Genomic DNA, 14,060 nt, shown 5'->3' on the forward strand with positions numbered 1-14,060 from the left:
CATGTTCTTTGGTACTATTGCTCTGTGCATACTCTCCATGTTCTTTGGTACTATTACTCTGTGTATACTCTCCATGTTCATTGGTACTATTGCTCTGTGCATACTCTCCATGTTCTTTGGTACTATTACTCTATGCTTACTCTCCATGTTCTTTGGTACTATTGCTCTGTGAATACTCTCCATGTTCTTTGGTACTATTACTCTGTATATACTCTCCGTGTTCTTTGGTACTGTTACTCTGTGCATATTCTTCATGTTCTTTGATACTATTGCTCTGTGCATATGCTCCATGTTCTTTTGGTACTATTACTCTGTGCATACTCTCCATGTTCTTTTGATGCTCGCTGTATCAGTCAATATTTTGTCCAAAGAATCTGTCAATACTACCCCTTCAGGCTTGAAATTTTTCTTGAGTTCTTTCCATTTCAGATATGCTGAGCTTCTTAGCCCTTTTTTGATTTTACAACTCTAGGTCTTTACATATTTCATTATAATTTTTGACTTTGACTTTGTGAACTGCTTCTCAAGCTGCCCTTTTAAATTTTCTATGTATTTCTTTGACTTCATCACTTCTTCCATGTGCTTTAACTATGATTAAGAGAAAATTGCAGAGTCTCTTCTAACACCTACTCTGAGTTTTTAATCCTTTCCTGTCATTTTAATGACTCTTGCTTTCTTCTTAAGAATGATGTTCTAGTTGTCCTTGCACACCTCATCAGATCTTCTGTCATTAGTGTTCCATGCCTCAGATCTGTTCTTGAGATGTTCTCAAGATTTGGATGAATAGACTCAAGGTAGTATCTCTCATGGATTTGTTTTCATTTGCTCCAGCTTTATTCTGAACTTACCTATGAGCAATTGATGGTCTATTCCATAGTCAGCCCCTGACCAGGTTTTACCTGCTGATCCTGAGCTTCTCCAATGTCTCTTCCTGAAGATTCCAAAATATCCTTTTTGACATGAATGTAATACCATTCCACTTGATTGTATTATTCCCAGCATAATAAAGCATATGATTTTATTCTTGAAAATGGCCAACACTAGTCTATTTCAGCTACTAATCCCTAGGATATTGATCTTTATGCTTTCTGTTTCATATTTGATCACTTCCAATTTTCCTAGATTTGTAATTTGTACATTCTTAATTCCAATCATTAGTAGATTTTTGCAGTGATTTCTCCTTACCTTGAGCCATTCCCCATCAGCAAATTAAGATCGAGTCTCCACTCCTACAGGTTTTTCCTGACTCCAGTTACCGTGGTGGACTCCACTCAGAAATCAGCTCTACCTAAGTCACATTTTGAATGCCCTAGGATCCAAGGGACCAACCCTTTGCCCGCATCTCTGACAATCTTCTGCTTAAATTCATCAGGCCTTCAGTAGCTGATGATGTACTGACACTACATATAAGCTTTTCAGTGGCTACTTCTTCGTATTCAGGTAGCCGAGTCCTCCTTCATGGTCTGTTCCTTATCTATAAGCTCCACTGACACCTGTTTACTTTTTGTGACTCAGCTGACATGTGAAATACCAGCAACATAGCTTCCAGCATCACAGCAACACACAAGCCACCACAGTATGACAAGCTGACAGACAAGTAACAGAAATGATATAGGATCATCTTTTCTTATTTTTATTTTTATTCAAATATCCTGTCTCCTTAGTTAGCAATGTCCTCCAAACATAGCCTTTCCAAATGCCCCAGTTTATCTGATTATATATATTTTAGAGAAACATATATTACCTCTTTTGAACTACCTTTCCCTGAATTGGCAATGCATGCTTCATTCGATCTTCTTTCCTTCTGTTCAAACCATTTATATCTGTATCTCTTAGATATAATAGTCATTTATCTTCTTATCTCCATCACTTGACATCAAACAGAATTTCTCACTGTTCTTTGTAATTTCAGTATCTCCTAGCATGTTTTCTGGGTCCTTAATAAATTGTAGTTGACTGAATGACCAGAGCTATATCTTGGAAAGATAATTTATCATCAGTGTAGAGGATGCATTGAACAGACAACAGAATGAAATTAGAGATAATAGCTAGATGGCCTCTGTAATGGAAGATCATGAGACGATACAATAAGGTGAGCTGGGAAATGAAAAGGAGGCAACAAGGAAGAAAAGCAAGCCAACTTAGAAGCTGATTGGGTAAGACAGAGGCATAGGGACTGAGGTGGAGAGCTAGGTTACTTGCAGAAACTGTTGTGCATCAACTTACATGTGGGAGCCTTTGAAAAAGGAAGATATGAGTGGGTTTTTTTATGATTTGTGTTTCATGTGCTTCTTAGAGGTCCATTTTCTTTTCTCCTCTTTCGATGTCTAGCAGACAATGGTTTACCAGTTAAAGAAGTACAGGCTCTTCCTTTTGTCTAGGAACCTTAACTTGCTTTTTCTGCAAGTGTGAACTGGTTACTGCAAGAGACCATTGCAATAAGAGGGAAACAATGTCAAAGAGGATACTGCGCATTTAGTATGGTGTCTTAGAAAGAAATAATATGCAATATCTCACAATCATTATGTGATTTGGGTGTTTGAACCTTTAAACTCTATCGATCTTGCTCAGCTGAATAAAAATTAATTATGGGTCATTTTTCTCTTGCCTTTTTACAGTACGCAGTCTGGCTCGTCCTCTGGGTTACGTGGAACGTGTTTGTTGTCTGCTTCTACTTGGAGGCTGGGGACCTCTCTAAGGTAATGGACCATCTGAGTTTGCTAAGACATCTGTGGTGCGTTGTCAAGCCTCTTCGTAACACTGAGTCTCACTCTTTCACTTCGATGCACCTCATATGATGGCAAAATTAAAATGTTCTGATATGTATTTCTGGTTTCATTCCATCAAAGATATGCTTGGTGTTCACAAAATCCACCTTATATTTTTACAAACAAAACCCAAATGAAATATTGTGTGTGGAGTGTGGCGGCCCTAACACTTGAACAGATCCTCAGGACGGACTTTGTGTGTGTGGACAATAGCCACAGAGAGGAGGGCACAGGGCCCCTTGAACCAATGTCAGGCCCAAGAGAGTGGGTGGATTTTCCAGTTGGTATAGATAACGTGCTTACAGATCTTTCCAAAGACACATACATCATCCAGTGAACATACTACATAGTCAATGGCCAGCATCATAAGCAGGTGCATGATTAACAAGCAATGACGTGAATCATCATCTTGATCTATTGCTAGTTGCCCTGGAACACCCCTGAGCCCACTCCAGGGGAGTAATCTTTGATAAGTATCAGCAACAGATGTCAGAAGAGGGTGTTGCTACATTTTACAGTCGGTGGGTCTATAGAACCTGATTGCTCTTATCTACAGATACCTCCAGGCACAGAGAAGAGCCAGATACTGGTGTGATTCATCTTATATTGTAGCCCCTTTTATGACAATGCTTTAATGGAGGGACATTGCAGGGGCACATTTTCAGCCTAGAAAACGTGCATTTGAAAATATTTCTATCTTGAAACAATGGAGATCTTTCTCAAAATAGGGCTAATTTTCCAAGCCCATGGTCGCGAGTCTAGGAATAAGGTCAAACACACACCAAGTTCTCTGTTTAACACAATAATGAAGTAGAATAACCATGCAGCACGCTTGTAAAACACAGAAGGATGGAAATGTTTGAATCAGAATAGGTTTCTCCCACTGGTGAGACCTTACAGAGGAATTCTGAAATATCTTAGTTTACATAAGGCACCAATAGACACTTTCTTGGTAGACCCGTGTAGCAATGTATTATTTGCAGATAAATTAATGAAGAACATTACTAAAGAGAGAGATAATTTAATACAGAAAAAAATTTTAATTACTCAAATGTAATCAAGAGAATACTTTTGAATACTCGCTATTTTGTTTCTTTATATTTTCTGTGCTGTGTTTGATTTTTTTTCCTACTATAGTGCAATTAATAGAAAATAAGTTAAATCCAGGATTCCATTTAAAGTGATAGTAATTGTGACTGTTTTTTGTGAAGGGGTGTGAACTTGCAGTTCTTTACATTAACTTTAAAACTCAAAAACCAAATGAAATTCACCATACAATACAGAAAAACTGTCCCTAGGGGTTCAGAAACAATAACTCTTTACAGGAGTAGAAAAGCCCTTTCTTTCTCTCAAGGAGTGGCTGGTGATTTCAGACTGCTAACCTGGTAGTTTCAAACTGCAGCTCCACACGTCACCAGTATGCCCACCTGGTTGAAGGATTGTTAAAATTCTCTTAGAGCTCTGTCATGCGACAAGGAGTCCTGGTGGAATCGTGGTTTCTGGATTTCACTGCTAACCTCAAGGGCAACACCATGAGCCCAGCAGCTCTTCTGCAGGAGAAGGAGGCTGTCTAGGCCCGCTGAGAGGACAGCCTTGGAAGCCCTAGGGAGCGGTTCTAGTCTTCTCCTAAGATCACTAGCAGTCAGAATTCACTCAATGGCAGTGGCTCTTGAAGAAGAAGAGCCCTATAAGGATGTTATTTTTTAAAACTATAAAATTTCCATTTACTTCATAAGGCTTTAAATCTTTATACACACATGCAAATGCACACATGTACACAAAATAGCACAAAGGACAATCCAGGGACTATCTTTTCAGACTATATTTTATAGGGGCACAAAGGAATTGTGGGGAGAAGTAATACATATTTACAACCCAGCATCCACGAGCCACACAGGGTACAGAGAACATTTTCTATGAATGTTCATTTATTATTTAACTGGGAGACATAGTTTTATATCAAGCAGAAATAATCTTGATTTGTTTAATGTCAAAAGAGGGAGGATAAACTAAGCGGGTGACATTATGGTGTGAGGATGAGCCCAGGCTTCCGGGACCTGTGGCACGATGGTGAGATTTTACACACATCCTTGCCACGACCTTCTGCCAGATCAGTCCTGGGGGACGGCATTCCCGTGATTCTTACAGGACATCATCCTTCTTCCACTGCTGGTAGCTGGCAGTTCTTTCAGGAAGGCGCCGCGACCATTGAAACTCAACTGTTCCAGCAGCGCTGAGATTGCTGCTTAAAACTCACATCCTCTTCCATGCAGGGCCAGGTTGGTGGAAAATGCTTCCACGGCTGCCAAAGGACTCGATTTCCTGACCCGGTTTCTACGTGTCTGCTGGTCTATGATCCACTTAGCTCAGAGAAATTCCAAAGTCGAGTGATTTTAATGGATATTTTCAATGTTTAAAAAAATCCATCTAAATTTGTCAGAAGGCAGAATTGAGGCAGGTTTTCCGACTTATTATCCACAGTGATTAAATCAGAGTTTGTGTAATGTTTCTGTGGAGCGCTGGTGGCATTGGGTTGCTTCCCTCGAGGTCAGCTGCGCTCGGAGATAGAGAAGGGCCTTTCTTCTCTCACCGGAACACACTGGGCAGTTCGGCCCATCCTATAGTGTCACCGGCAGTCAGAATGGACTCAATGTCAGTGAAGTTTTTCGGTTGTTTGTTTGTTTAATGTTTCTATAAATAAAGAAAGGCTTGAGCCAAGCTGGCTCACACAGGGTTTGCAATCGTACTCACCTCTATCCCGTGATGATGGCAAGACCCGAACAAAGACAAATAAAGCAAAATGAAGGTTTTAGGACTTTGCATAGAGGCTTGGAAATCTCAGTGAGGTCCAACCCAAAAACGTTATCGTATATGAGAGTTGAAACCCAAAGGACTAAGAATTTTCCCAGCGCTGAGAAGGAATGACTAACCTTTGGCAATGAAGCAGTTAATCATATTTCCTTTTCTTTTCATTTTATAAACCAAGGCTTAGCTCTGCAGAGCACATGAAAATTTAATAATTTTCTTTTAACAAATAATCGAAAGAAACCCATAAAGGGCAAAGTTGTAAGGTGGCATGACCGGTTTTTCTCTCTTTTGTACTCAAAGAGTTTAAGAAAGGTGTATGTATACCAAAGTGCTGGGGGCACCATTGTTATCTCACTCACTACCATGCAGTCAACGCGGACTCATGGCAACCCCGTGTGGATGTCTGAGACTGCAACTGTTGATGGGAGTAGAAAACCTTATTTTTCTCCTGTGGAGCTGCTGGTGGTTTTGAACTGCCGACCATGTGGATTGTAGCCCAACTCACAAACCCTACACCACCAGGGCTCATGCACCACTGTTATAGTACTCAATTGATAACCACAAACATGAGGGTCCAAATCCACTCACAGTTCTGTAAGAGAACAACATGGCAGTTTCTCATACAGATTCACAGCCTTGGGAACACTATCAGGCAATTCTATTTGTTGCTAAAAAGTCATTGTAAGTGAAACATGGCAGTGAAATTTGGGTGGGTACAAATACCATTTAATTCTCTGCTGCAACCGCCTTACACTCTACAGTGTCAAAAAAGAAACAATTGACAAATATAATGATACAAGAACATTTTAAAACGGGATGCCTGGAGTGGCTGATAATACTGGGACTGCAAAATAGAATCACTCTTTTTCCTCACTCGGCAGAGAACCTGGAGTACCTTGAACGGGTCTGTCTTGTGAATGGGTCACTGTGGTTGGCTTCGGAGGAAGCATGGGGAATAGAATCGTGGAGGAAATTCAGCGATGTTTATATCGAACTGAGGCCTATTTCCATACTGTATTTATATACTTGAGTATAAGCCTACCCGAATATCAGTGGAAGCACCTAATTTTACCGCAAAAACTGTATTAAAAATGTGCTGAGAAACTCAGCTTCTACATGAGTATATATGTTGTTATTGCTTCATAGTGAATATTAGCAAGAAGTGATACTATGATGTTAAGCAACAGTAAAAGGAACTTTAGTTAACTGTTTTGAAATTGAACTTTGTTTTGGGTATTTTCCAATGTCTTCCCTACGTTCTCTATTAATCTCTATGCCTTATGCTGAGGAGCAACACAAACAGATTAGCATCATTAAACAACCCAATGTGTATATTCAGTAATGAAATGAGTTAATTACAAGAATATGATACACAAGATTAACCTGTTAGAACTTCAGTTTTCTTTTGTACCCAATATGTAATCCCAAATCATTATTAACATTTTAATTACTGTGTTTTAATTATTATCCCCTTTAGATTGAGGGAGAAGGAAACAATCAGCTAGAGAAATAGATTTTTAACTGTTTCCATGAATGCAGTAAAATATATAATATCAAACAGCACATAAGCTTCGAGTAATAATTATTTTCACATTGTTTACATTAAATGGTTTAGATATTTGTGCTCTAACTAAACATCCAGAAGCATCCTTCAGTGCTACTTCCTGCATTGGAATTTTAATAGACATCCAATTAATCTATTAATTTTGTAATCCAAAGTATCTTCTACTACTGTAGGCATTCATTGCCATTGAGCAATTAAGTAATCGGGCATAGGCTATTAGATTAATACTTTGGAGAAGGCTTCATGCAAATAAGAATTCTGTTGCCATTGAGTCAAATCCAACTCCTAGGAAGTCATTAAGACAAAGTAGATGTGTCCCACAGGAAAGGATACCCAAGGCTGTCACTCCTTAGAGAAGTAAACTGCCCTGTCTTTTTCCTATGGAGTGGCTGGTGGGTTTGAACTGTTGATCTTTGGGTTAACATCCCAGTGCTTTCAGTGTTGTGCAACCAGTGCTCCTTCATGTTGATAGTAATGTTCTATTATAGTATTCTGAGAAATTGGGATTCTTTTTCTCATATATGAAATATGGAGAAATATTAATGAATCTCAGATAGCAAATAAATTAATTTATATGGACAGAACAACAGATAGACTGGTACTAATTTTTAACTTTATATTTCATAAACAGTTAGAAGTAAAATAAAAATAATATGGTACTTGGTCTATGAGACTCATTATATAGTAATAAATGAGATTCACATTATAGTTTTTGAGTAGTAATAGACAGAAACTTGATGGTCTTCTGGCTGTCCTCAAAGACTTGTATTTAGAAGTGATATGATTATAAATTTATTTTAGACTGAAATTATATTCTAATGCTTTTCTTTCTATGCCTATTTTGAGATCTCATTTTCTCAAAATTTGAGAAAGCTTATTTAGTGAGTATAGTACTTACCTTTACAAATAAAACAATAAACTTAGTGAACATGAAAAATAACAAAGGTATTCTTTTTATTTTTCAACTGTTTTATTGGCAAGTAGTTTATATAGCATATAATTCAGTATGTCAGTCATTCAATCATATCACAGAATCTTTTACACCTAAAATAACTCAATTTAATTTGTTTTAGTTAGCCCTTTGTACTAGAAATGCAAGTACATATCTTTTAGCTTTCATTTTATTACCAAAAACATATCTAGTGAAATATCTTAAACCCAAGTTCACTGACATGCACTCGATGACATCTCATGGTGCCCTATAGAACAGGGTAGAACTGGCTCTGTGGATTTCCAAGACTGTAGCTCTTTAGGGAAGTGGAAAGCCTTAGTAATTAATTAAACCTAGTGAAATTCATAATTCTGAACCAACGCATTTAAGAGCAGCTTCTAGGAAGTGATTTCTTTAGAATAATTTTGATATTGGCTTAAATGATGGAGCTATAAATTGTCATTTAAAAAATTTATATATATACATATATACATACATACACACACACACACATATATATATATAAAAGAAGGAAAAAGAACATGTAAGAAGTGACCTATTTAATCTCTCAGGACAATTTCACTCATGTGAAAGTATGAGAGAGGTAAAAAAGGTAAAATCTGTCATACACTGTAGAAAACAAGGAACACATTCTTAAAACCATACACAAGTGTTAAGGTGAACAATGTACTATTGTGTCATTCCCAGGTTTATTTATTTTGTAACAAAATTGTTTACTCTTTTAGAGATATATTTTATATTTCCATGCTATCTTCCCAATAAAAACTAATGCTTGGATCAAACTCTGCCTTTGTGGCTTCATATGTACCATTGTGATATTGAGATCAATCGGTTGTGATCGTGTTTTTATGTATTAATACAGTATTTTGCATACTAAGAATGTCACTGCAAATACAACTAAAGGAATACCTCAGAATGTGCTTTAACAAATGTCAAGAGGACAGTGGATTGAATTCACATTTTTGCTTATTTGTTGTTTCTGTTTTGCTTACAGTAAAATGTACATAGTCTAAGAAAACTTCAATCAATTCATACTAATTAGAAAATGTGTTTCTCATTCATCAAAGTAAACTTGGCTGTAATATAGAGAATAAAACATTCTACATGCTATTAGTTATTCAATGCAATATAATTCTTTCCCAAACATGAAAATGAACCTACCTAGTTTAATTTGGTCATATTCCACTCTCTCTCGTCTCTTGCTTTCCCTGATAATGCATTGGACTAAACTGCTTTTTTGCTCTTTCTATAATTTTCTTTTCTTTGTTTATTATATTTTTAATATTTAATATTTTCATACTTCTAAAGCGAAGAACAGGATCCTTGAACCTTTCTGCTTTTCTGTCTTTCATTTGAAAATTCCATCTGTGTCATAATTTAAACCATCATTTCTACACATATGTCTACCAGATTTATATGTGCAGTCCTGACCTCGTTGCTAAGCTAAACTCCCACATCTCCAGCTTCTTGCTGGTATCATGTCAATTGCATTGTCACCTTAAATTCTACATGTCCAAAAGGATTTGTCATCATCCCACAAGACTACAGCTCCTTTTATTCACTTCTTACTTAGGGGAGAGGGGAAAAAAGACAAAATTCACTTTGAAAATGAATGAAAGTGGTCAAAGGATAATTTCTTAGATTTTTTTAGGTTACATAAATCTTTCTAGATTGGCCATCAGTTAATGAAATGTCACACATTCTACAGTAATATATTTTGAGATTCCTTATCATAATGAAACTTCATGAATTTTTATTATACTCGTACAGAATTTCTGCTAATTTTGTCAAGATGCTGGTTACATAATATTATGAATGCCAGTGAGTAAAAGGATTTGTTATCTATAGTATATCAAATAATTATTATTCAGAATGTCAAAGTCAGTTAACATTTTTAAGCTGTCCACATTTTGTTTTATTGTAAAGATAGTGTTTTGTGTGTACATATATTATAAGCTTCAAAAACCAAGCATTTGAAATAGTACATATAAGTAAAGGTGGTGATGCCCTGGAAATATAAAACTCCATATAGAAGAGCTGATCTCAAGATGTTATATTGAGGGAATATTTGCTAACTCGTGTTGGGGACAAATGATCGAGGCATTGAACATGTAGAAAGCTTCTTCGGAGTAGGTTCATGGACAACTTTCAAGTTCCGGCATTTGGTGAATCCTGTCTCCAAGCAGTCTCATTGCGATCGAGTTGATTCCGACTCATAATGACCATATGAGACAGAGTAGAACTGCTCTTTTCCCCGTGGAATAGTGAGTAGTTTTGAACTGCTCACCTTGTGGTTAGCAGCGCACCATGTGACTCACTATGTGACCGGGGCTGGGGCTGAAAAGATAATTGGGAACATTCTGAAAATCAGAATAGACTTTATTGGCCTATTTTGAAACATATTAGAACCCAGAGAGGAAAACACTGGAGAGTCAAGGACAAACCAGACAGAAGCTTGCTCAAAGTACGTACTGCGGGGTCTGAAATCCCGACTCACTGAGATGACCCGTTGAGATAACTGTGGTGCTCATCTACCTCTGTCTCTCAAGCTGAGGGGAAGGGGAAACATCTCCAGCAAAAAGTAGGGTTATCAAAATATGTTGCAACTTATTTACTTATATGTGATTTCAATCACTCAAAAAATGGCTGGGCATGCTGAAAGAGAGGACTTGACTGAAAGTGGAGAAAAGGGCATTCTTGAAATAGATGCAGAAGTGATTCAGCTATTGTAATCACTTTTTAAGGACCGAAAAGAACACAATATGAGAGGGTTCCACAAAATCTGTAATTAAAATATAATGGAATTTTCCCATGAATTTTTTAAGCTCATTTCTATGGACAAGGAAATGAAGGGGAATGTGGTAGTAACATATTAATGGATAAACAATAGTCACAGAGGCCTGGGATCTATAAAAAGAATCAAATAGAAATTCTAGAACCCCAAATAGAATATTTAAAGGTACTAGTTAGGTGCAATCTCTTTGATTCCAACTCATTGAAATCCTATCTTTAACTGAACAATGTACTGCACATTCCCACCTCATCCTAACAATGGTTACTTTAAGCCCATTGTTGCACCTAGTGAATGAATCAATCAGTCTCATTGATGGTGCTCCTCTTTTGCACTGCCTCTACTTTTACAACCATGATGTCCTTTTCCAGGGACTGATCTCTGTTAGAACATGTCTGAAACACATGAGACAAAGTCTTACCATTCCTGTTTCTAAAGAGCATGTAGCTATTCTTCCGTCAACACTAGATTTGTCTATTCTTGCAGTTCATGATACTATTCTTTACCAACATCCTAATTCAACTATATCAATTTGCTAGCATCTTATTTATTGTCTACCTTTCATATGCTTGATATTGTCTACCTTGCATATGCTTGATGTTGATAGGTACTTCCAATTTGATTCTGACTCGTATTGGCCCTATGTGCAACAGAATGAAACCCCTCCAGGACCCGCACGTTCCTCACCCTTGTTCCCATGCGTGAGCCTACTGTTGTAGCCACTGTGCCAATCAACCTTGTTCAGGTGCTTCCTCTTCTATTGCTGCCCCACTACTATACCAAGCATGATGTCCTGTTCTGGGGACTATATTTCCTGCTACATTGCCCCAAGAAAATAAGACAAAGTCTTGCCATCCTTCCTTCTAAAGGACATTCTGACTGTGCTTCATCATGACAGATTTGTTTGTTCTTTTGGCACATCGGGCGATGCTTTCAAACTGCTGACCTTTGCGGTTAGCAGCCCAAACATAATCACTCCCACACGAGGGCCCCTTAATATCAGTGCAGTGGTGAGGATTTTGATTTTCTTTGAGGTGTAATCCATACCGAAAGCTTCACTCTTCGTCAGTATGTCATACGGCGGTGGTTTATGGGTTGCTGTAGTCCTGGACGCTGTGTCACTGGTATTTCATGTACCAGCAGGTCATATAAAGTGAACAGGTGTCAACAGGGCTTCCAGCCTAAGAATACATGGAAAAGGAATTTGTTGCTTAAAACCTTGTGAAAAGCAATGCCACTTTGCCATCTATGCCAATGGGGTGATGGAAAATTGTATGGCTTGGGTCCTTTGGACCTTATTCCCCAAAGTGACCTCTTTGCCTTTTAACAATTTAAAGCAGTCTTGTGCAGTACTTTTATAAAGTGCAATAAGTCTTTATTTTTCTTTATTTTCAACAGACATGATGGCTATTGGACCAGTTGGTGTTTTTTTTACTCTTAGATATAATCCATCTGAGAGCTGCAGTCTTCATTGCCAAGTGTCTAAGTCTTCTTAGTTTTCAGTAATGAGGTTTGTACCATTCAGGGTGATAATGAATCTTCTATCACTATTTATACGTCTTCATATAGTCCAGATTCTCAGATTATTTACTCAGAATACATATTGAATAAGTACAGTGAAAGGATATAACCCATCCTTGATGCACACCTTTCCTGGCTTTAAATCATGCAGTAATCCCTTATTCTGTTCTAATGACAATCTCTTGGTCTATCTACAAGTTGAAAATTGCATTATTAAGTATTCTGGAATTCTCATTTTTCACACTTTTATCCATTGTTTTCTGTGATCTACACAATCAAATGCCTTTGTGTAGTCAATAAAACACAGGAAAGTACCTTTCTGGTATTCTTTGATTTTTCCAAATTCATCTGACTTCAGCAACGATCTTTTGTACCATGTTCCCTTCTGAATTGAATTTCTGGCAGTTACTTGTCAATGTACTGCTACAATTTTCAAATTATTTTCAGCAAAATTATACTTGTATGAGATGTTAATCATATTGTTTCATAATGTCCACATTCTGTTGGGTCACAGTCCTTGGGAGTGAGCACATGTGCATCTCTTCTGTCAGTTGGCCAGATATCTGTCCTCCAAATTTTTTAGCATAGATTAGTGAGTGCTTCCAGTGCTGCATAAGATTGTGGAAACATTGCAGTGCCCACAAGTCCTAGACCCGTGAGTTTTCCCAATTTCTTCAGTGCAGCTTGGACTTCTTTCTTTATTGCAATCAGTCCTTTATCATATGCTACCTCGTAAAGCACTAGCGTGTCAACCATTAACTTTTTAATCGCTTTGTGTTTCTTCCATCTTTTTTTGATGCTTCCAGAATCATTCAAAACTTCGCCCATAGAATCCTTCATTGTAGTCACATGAGTCTTGTTTGTATTCTTCAATATAAATTATGAGTACATATTTAATACTATTTATAACTACAAACATTGACTCATTATAATACATTACCTTCTCAAACTGCCTTCTGAAAATTTCTGTTCAGTTTTTATACTTTATCACCTCCTCCATTCTCTTCAGCTACTTTACGTTCAAGACCGAGTTTCAAATCTCTTTTGACAACCACTTTGGTCTTTTCTTTCTTTCCTGTCATTTAAATGATCTACCCCACTGGGGCTGACTCAATACTCTGTGATGGATGCAAGCACAAAATACACAACCTAAAGCAGCAAATACTTTTCAAAATTAACAAATTATATCCATCACCTGGAAGTATTTCTTAATTATAGCCTTTATTCCTTTGGAATGAGGTTTGAATGATCACATTTCAACAGACAGTGAATGTTGGTCCATTGAATGCTTTCTGAATAGTGAGAATTAGATTACTCTGAAACTTCCTGCACAAGGGAACAAGCAGAAGTCTTGGTCTCTGGTTAGATATTGAAGCATAAATCTCTGTTTGGAGGGTGATGTTTGTGCATAAGCAACGACAAGAATCATTAGTAACACGAACTCTGGTGAAGACATGAGGCGAAGCAAGAAACGAGAATACCCAGGGTTCTGTGGTAAATTTATAATTACACTAATCATTGAATATCCAAAACTCTTTCAGAAACTTCCCCAAACTGTTCTCCAGGGTGGAGCTGACTGGATCATGGTGGCCATGCCTGTAGTTCATTTTGTTTACATGCTTTTCTCCTTTATCATTTACATTCCAGAAGTTGGTG

At 37.4% G+C, this 14,060-nt stretch overlaps 1 protein-coding gene across 1 annotated transcript in view; it reads left to right on the forward strand.

Moving 5' to 3' along the window:
* NKAIN2 (sodium/potassium transporting ATPase interacting 2) overlaps positions 1-14,060 on the forward strand; it is a 1,260,554-nt gene that overhangs the window by 660,410 nt on the left and 586,084 nt on the right. Inside the window, exon 3 of the mRNA XM_030886723.2 lies at positions 2,619-2,699. Coding sequence (XP_030742583.2) covers positions 2,619-2,699 — 81 coding nt within the window. The remainder of the gene's footprint in view (positions 1-2,618; positions 2,700-14,060) is intronic.

This window comes from Echinops telfairi, unplaced genomic scaffold (genome assembly GCF_000313985.2).
Source record: "Echinops telfairi isolate 266 unplaced genomic scaffold, ASM31398v2 ScPeMD7_3533;HRSCAF=4204_0, whole genome shotgun sequence".
Taxonomy (NCBI): domain Eukaryota; kingdom Metazoa; phylum Chordata; class Mammalia; order Afrosoricida; family Tenrecidae; genus Echinops; species Echinops telfairi.